At 30.8% G+C, this 7,318-nt stretch overlaps 1 protein-coding gene across 1 annotated transcript in view; it reads right to left on the bottom strand.

The window, feature by feature from the left end:
- Window positions 1–1,875: 1,875 nt before the first annotated feature.
- The window catches only part of LOC109215433 (uncharacterized protein At1g04910-like), a 6,138-nt gene continuing 695 nt past the window's right edge, over window positions 1,876–7,318 (bottom strand). Inside the window, exons 2-6 of the mRNA XM_019379498.1 lie at window positions 5,871–6,003; window positions 5,235–5,305; window positions 4,408–4,493; window positions 3,173–3,755; window positions 1,876–2,390 (exon numbers count right to left, since the gene is read on the bottom strand). Of these exons, the coding sequence (XP_019235043.1) occupies window positions 2,115–2,390; window positions 3,173–3,755; window positions 4,408–4,493; window positions 5,235–5,305; window positions 5,871–6,003 (1,149 nt within the window). The 3' untranslated portion in view covers window positions 1,876–2,114. The remainder of the gene's footprint in view (window positions 2,391–3,172; window positions 3,756–4,407; window positions 4,494–5,234; window positions 5,306–5,870; window positions 6,004–7,318) is intronic.

The following is a 7,318-nucleotide window of genomic DNA, read 5'->3' on the forward strand; positions in this document are numbered from 1 at the left end:
ATATTTGGCTTGTGGGATCCTAGAGTCAAAATTAACAGTTTTGATCCTAGAAGGAAAAGAAGATATTGAATGTCTTCCAGGCTGAATCTCAGACTGTGTCGAAGAGGACGAGACAGAGACTCTTTGGCTAAAGGATCTTTGGAAGGAAATGGCTACAGATCCGCTAGAATATTGTTGGATCTGAGAGACCGTAGTATTTTCTAGTTTTTCAGCTTGAGTGGCATCTTGTAGTAACCAGTTTTGTGGTAGAGAAACTTGGCTCCAAGAAATGGGTTTTGGTATTGATAGGTGAGATCTTTGTAGATCTGTTTTGAAAAGAACAGTTTCTCCTTTATGGAGGGTTTTCATGGCTCCAGTGTTAAAGGCAGGACTCATGGCTTTGTACTGTATTCTATAAATAATTGCTACTGGTAAGGATCCAGTTTTGGTTTTGTAATTGGCTGTTTTAACATTAAGAGTTAAAGAATCTAAAATATTTCTATCTCTAAGAGACACCGTAAAATTAGGAAAACAATCAAAGTAAATTGGACCGCTACAAAGGCTGGTTTCTACCATTCCTAGGAGGGAATCATTGAAGTCTAAAAATCTAGAATCTCTAAGACAGAGGAGTAGAGATGTGTCTAGTCCTTCCCTGGACAGAGGTCTAGCTGCAATCTGTACTAAACCAAAATGGAGATAATTGTATTTTCGCCTATATTTTTCTATAGACTTTGGGTTTAAAAGTTTGATTTCCTCATGATCTGATTCAAGAGGAATGNCCAAAAAATGTTCAAACTACCATATGATACCAATATGGCATATAACTATACCAACATGGTATACAATTTTACTGGTTAATTCCCGGCAACTATATGACTGTACTGCTATTACATAACACACATGCATAAAGAGGAAAAAAAATAGTGTATCACATATTTATATAATAAAGTATTTCAAGATAATGTACTATATTACTATTATTAAAAGAAAATCAAATAGTGTACCAACTAAATACAGCTAATACAACTAAAAAATGATCTAGCATATGATACCAATATAGTATATAGCTATATTAAAAGGGTATATAGTTGTACGGAGTCGTTCCAACAACTGCATATAAATACAAAAACTATTACATAATATACAAAATCTATATCCATAGGTGCAAGAAAATCCAACACAGCAAAACATGATCATATAAATCATTTCAGAATAGAATTCACTTTAAAATGTAGCTAAAACAACCAAAAAATATTCCAACTACCATATGATACTAATATGACATATAATTATACCAATAGGGTATACAGTTCCACTAATTAATTCCAGGCAACTATATGTGACTATATTATTACATAATACACATGCTTAAAAAGAAAAATCAAAAAATAATGTACCACATATTAATATAATGATGTATTTCAAGATATGGATACTATAATACTATTATATAAAACAAACGCATAAAGAAAAAATTAAAATGATTACATAATACACATGCATAAAGGAAAATTAAAAAAATCAAGATATTGTACTATTCTATTATTACTAAATCAAGAGAAAAAAGGAAATGGGTAGTCGGGTAATAGGTTTGGGCTGGATAGGTAGGAATTGTAATTAATTCTTAAATGAGCAAAAACGGATAATTAATTTGAGTCTAATGGGTATATTGTGTAGTTTCCTCAAAAATATGTATCAAATATACAATTCTATTATTTTTGGGAGCGGCTATACTGTATAGCTTTTCCAAATTTTTATGGGCAACACTATTTTACGACAAATGTAAAGAACTTTGGGGAACACTCCAAAAGAAACCAAAAAGGGAAAACTTGAGTTTGGACAATTATTGAAGAAGCGATCTAACACAATGAATATGGGCCAAGAAGCTTAACAAACTCGGACACAATCTGAATCAACTAATTAAAGCATAAACATATAAGAACAAACACAAGGACTCATTAATACTTGTAAACAATACATTCAAAAACTACAAGATTTACAATTGCTAAACATACTTCTCATAGCTACAACATACATCTTATTATTTCTATTGGACTAGACTTAATCTACAATTCTCTCACATGTTGACTTAAACAAAACAAGATACAATTTTCTTACACTTATAATAAGACTGATCAACATAAGCATGAATAAGCCCAGTGTGATTTCTTGGAAATGTAAGGAGAAACATAGTCCATTGCAGCAGATGATGTAGTTTTTTGTGCTGGAACAAGAACCTCTGTCTTTCCTGAGGCAATTCTCTTTGCCACAACATTAGTATAGAATAGATTGGAAATTGTTGGTACAAAAACATCAGCTTGTGTACATATTTGGAAGTCGATAACTTTCTCGAACTCGGGACTTTTGGTTATTTGGTATTTAGCCTTCTCATATGCTGGAATTATAGCATCCTGTTACAAGTGCATGACATGAAGAGTTGTTCAATAATCAAGAAATCAAGGGATTGCTTGTTTTGATTATTAAACTAATGTATTTTAACTATATAACCTTAACTTCAAATATTCATTCACTTAAATATTCATAATTAGGTTATACTCAAAATCAAATTGGCAACTTCTTCTTTCTATTGCATTGGGTGATGGGTCCAGGAAGAGGGAACGGAAAAGTGAGAATTGAACCGACACCCATTGTATAAAAGACTCTCGTCAGTACCACTATACTGTAAGCATTGGTGGACAAATAGTCAACTTTTTCAACTTTTTTTCTTCTATTGAATAGGTGGAGAGGGAAAGTGAGAATTGAACTGACACCTATTGTATAAGAGACTCTCATCAGTACCACTATACTCTAAGCATTGGTGGACAAATGGTCAACTTTTTCAACTTTCTCTTCTTCTATTGAATAGAGGGAGGGGACAATGAGAATTGAGCCGACACCTATTGTATAAGAGAATCTCATCGGTACCACTATACTGCAAGCCTTGGTGGACAAATGGTCACCTTTTTCAACTTTTTTTCTCTATTGAATTGGGGGAAGGGAACAACGAGAATTGAACTCACACCTATTGCGTGAGAAACTCCCATCCGTACCACTAGACTGTAAGTTTTGGTGGTCAAATTGGGACTTAGAAAAAAGAAAATCTAACATTTCTAAAAATTACTAATTCTCCAACCTTTTAGGTTTATTAGTTACTTGATATTTAGCCAATGTATACATAGATAAAGAAGTTTACCTTGGTGAAAGTGTTGGGGAAGATCTCTCTCAAAGCATCAAGACTTTTATGCCATCCATTTTGAGTCAAGTAAATAGTAGTGTGCCTTTGAAAACCAATCTTCTTCAAAAACTCACCAATCTCTTTAGCATTATAACAATGCTTAGTTTTAATCACATTCCCTTTGCACATACTTTCCAAAGCCTCAACCTTCAAATCCACAGCAACAAATTGTCCATTTGTTTTATAGCTCAAACTTCTTAGTGTCCCAACCATTGTACCAACTAATTGATTTAACTCTTGTTGCAAATCAATACTTCCAAATATTGCTAAACATGCAAAAGGGTCCATCTTTATATTGTGATCTATCTCTTTGGCCTTTGCCAAATTTGAAGATTGGAATTCAGTTGAAAGAAATAAGTTTTTTTTGGCTTTGAATATTGGCTGAATTTTGGATGCAATGAACTCTTGGTTGACCATACTTGGCACCTTTATGTTAGTGAAATTCACTTTTGATGATTCCATTGGTGGATCTTTTACAACTTGAACTATGCCATCTAAACTTGTCATGAATCTCTTTATGTCATAAATATCTCCAAATTGCCTAAAAGTATTTTTTGTCAAATTAGTCAAATATAAACCATAGATAACAGAAAAATGACATTAAATATGTAATTCAAGTTATGGCTTATGACTCGAAGGAAAAAAATGCATATATGCATTTTAACCGAGCTGATTAGAACTTGGTTAAGATACTATTAGCTCCCGTTTGGCCATATTTTGGCAATCTTGTTTTTAAAAAATTATTTTAAAAACATTATTTGTTCATGGAATATGATCAGTTTTTGGAAAAAAACTAAAAAAAAGATTTCAAGTTCCAAAAAGCTGGTCTAGGGCAGTTTTTGGGTGAAAGTTTTTTTCTTCCACTCACAAAACTTCAATTGTTTCAACACAACTTCAAAAATTCTTTTTTGAAGTTTCAACCAAATCTATGTCCAAACGCTAGCTAAAGTTCTGCAAGAAAGTCTTCATTATTCGGAAACGAACTTTCCTTTCAATTTTGTAATATTTTCATACTCATTATCAAAAAAAAAATAATAAAATTAAAGAAAAGTCATTTTATAAGATTGTACATCTACCGTATTAAATTATTTTTTTCCTTTTATCGTTTCGTTATATTATATGGAGTTGCTAAATAAGTAAATATATATAAATAATATAATCCAAGAAAACTGAAAATAAAATGACTAATTTACCTCTTGTGTCCTGTTTTGGTTCCTCTTATTTCAGGAAGGACTAGAGTTGCTCCGAGGTATTTGGCCACAACCACTGCATCAGCAATCTGACATGCATATTGGATGTGTAAATACAATTATAGGCCTCGAAAATATGATATAAAAAAATTAAAACAAAAAGCATCTGCCCATGACTATTGATTCGTATTACTCATTCGAGGAAACCTTTCCTTGAATTATTAAGTGAAATTAATAAACTCAAAAGTTAGGCAAATTAAACCCTATAGTAAATTAAATTATAATAATTGTGTAAAATTTTATTTACGATGTAAGCAACGTGAAGTGAATACGTCCGGTGAAAAAAAAAGGACACTTTGTCGAAAAGATTGGTACCTTTTTTACTTTGAAAATTTATTTTGAACTTCTCATTTTAGTCATAGTGATAACTTTTTACAATCGCACTATTTTTGGCCGCAAATTTTAAAAATATTATAGTCATACAAATTTTATGACATATTTAAGATCTTATTTCAATTTTTTAATTAAATTTTGTATCAGATAAAACTACAGTCATGTAAAAATTGTTCGCTTTTTGTAAGAAAGAAAGAAAAAGAAATTAATGCCAGCAAGTTGACTCGTGGCTTCCCTTTGCCTTGACAGGTGTCCAGATACCCTTCCCCCCTTATTAATTTTTCTTGTTTTTTTTAAAGAAGCTTCTTCCTTACTTTTGTTCTTTGTGATTAGTTTTTCAATTTGATGTCTAAAACTGAAATAAAAAAATAAAATAAAAAGAAGAAGAAAGAAACAGCAGTAGAAAGGAACTGAAAATAAAGGAAATTAAAAGTTACTTGTGTGACATGATCTTCAGGGCTTTCTGTAAGAGTGAAGAAGATGTAGCCTTTTGATTGCTCTTCATTTACTGAAAAATCACAAGAAAAAAAAAACAAGTTAAAATTGAAAGAAAACTGGTGATTTTGAATGACTCTCTCTATCATTCAAACAGTGACAGATGTTTTCAATGTGTCTAACGTAACCTTGGAAAAAAAATTATTCACTTACACCAAATTAATTATATTATTTTACAATAGTTAAGTGATTAATTGATGTAAATATATACATTAGTTAAGAATAATTAAAGAATAAAAGTGTATATAGAAGACACACGATCATCTTATTATTAGTTTGGTGCAAACATCAAGTGTGATAAATTCTATCGTTCAAACTTGGAGCAACGATAAAGTTGTCTTCGTGTGACCAAGAGTTCACAGGTTCGAGCCGTAGAATCAGCCATTGATGCTTGCATCAGGGTAGGCTGCTTACGTCATACTACCCTTGGGATGCGGCTCTTTTCTGGACCCTGCGTGAATACAGGATGCTACGTGCACCAGGCTGCCCTTATCATTTCAAACTTAAGGTTATTTTTCTTTTTATTTCTTGCCATTTTTTTTTTTTTGGGTGCAACTAGTTAAGTAACGTGAACTTACTTGTCAATGGCTTCCTCCAGCAAGGTTTGAGGGAATGATTTTCCATAAGAAGTGATCCTCTACTTGTATCTGACAGTTTAATAAGGCTTTGCTTCGACACTTTAATCACATCATATTGGACAGATAGATTTTCCTACAAAAAAAATTATGGAATAACTTAATTAAAATCATTTGGATTAAAAGAGAACAAAACATAGCTCAATTAACTCTTGTCATAGGAATATCTGAATGAGTTTAACTATTTAATATCCATTATCATGTCACTTTTACTTTTTAAATAGGTAACTTTCCTTATTTTCAAGATTATAAATCCCTGTTTTTATGGAGGGTTACCTGTAAATATCTTTTGGGTAACAGTTAGCGTAAAAATATCTTGAACATCGGTGTATATAAGTTAAACAAATATCTGAATATACTTCAAGACCAAAAGAATATAGTAGGGTTTAGCTTCTATATACTCTTTATACATTGTCAGTTCATCTTAAAGATAACTACTCATAATTAATAAAATTAATAACCTTAAAAATAAGATAAATAACTATTGCACCAATAGTGTGAAAAAATCAAATATACTATCACTACATATATGATAAATCTATGAATTAAATTAATGCGAAGAAGGAGCAATTCGAATCCTGCCGCCTTTTTTGTGAATTATTCTGTAATTACCGGATCACTGTAATAATAAAACAAAATTATTGGATTATTGGATTATATTATATTTATTAAGTGCAATGACATAGAATGCACCTAATTATTTATATCTCTTATTTATTTTTGTGAGCCTTTCTTGTACTTTCCTCTTCATAATTTAGCGTTTGAAAGAAGTTACCAAATTTCTTTTGATTTCTTTGTTTGAGTCCCTACAATTTTTCAGAAACTTTGGCCTTTTGAAAGGAAAAAGAAAAGATAAAGTTGAGAGTTTTCATGAATTAGAAAACTTGACGATGTTAAACTGCTCAGGGAAACGAAACCATGTATTTCTTTTAAAAAAAGATAGCGTTATATATACTCTAATAAAACAAGTCTAGTACGTTAAGCTATATTATTACTATATATCACAAGTATAGAACCATGTGTTGGGACTTTTCATGTGCCATATATATGAAATAAAAAATACTCAAAGATTCTTCTATTTATATTATTTTCAAATTTTAGTTAGTCAAGTTACCTAAAAATAAAAAGGTCTCATCTTAATGACTAAATGAAAGAGACTACGGTTAACCTTTATGTAACAATCTCGTTTGTTTCGATATTTTTTTGTTGCTATAATTAACTGATGTTATAGAGGACAAATATTATAACATAACATAAAAATCGCTTTCTCTTTTTATCAATTTTACCTAAAAATAGTGCAAAAGGCAAATATTAATCTAGTTTTTGTTTTTCTCCTTTTTATTTTATTTTTCTTATACGAACCTCAACCGTAGTCTTTTTTTTTTTTTTTT

Source organism: Nicotiana attenuata, unplaced genomic scaffold (assembly GCF_001879085.1).
Source record: "Nicotiana attenuata strain UT unplaced genomic scaffold, NIATTr2, whole genome shotgun sequence".
Classification (NCBI taxonomy): Eukaryota; Viridiplantae; Streptophyta; class Magnoliopsida; order Solanales; family Solanaceae; genus Nicotiana; species Nicotiana attenuata.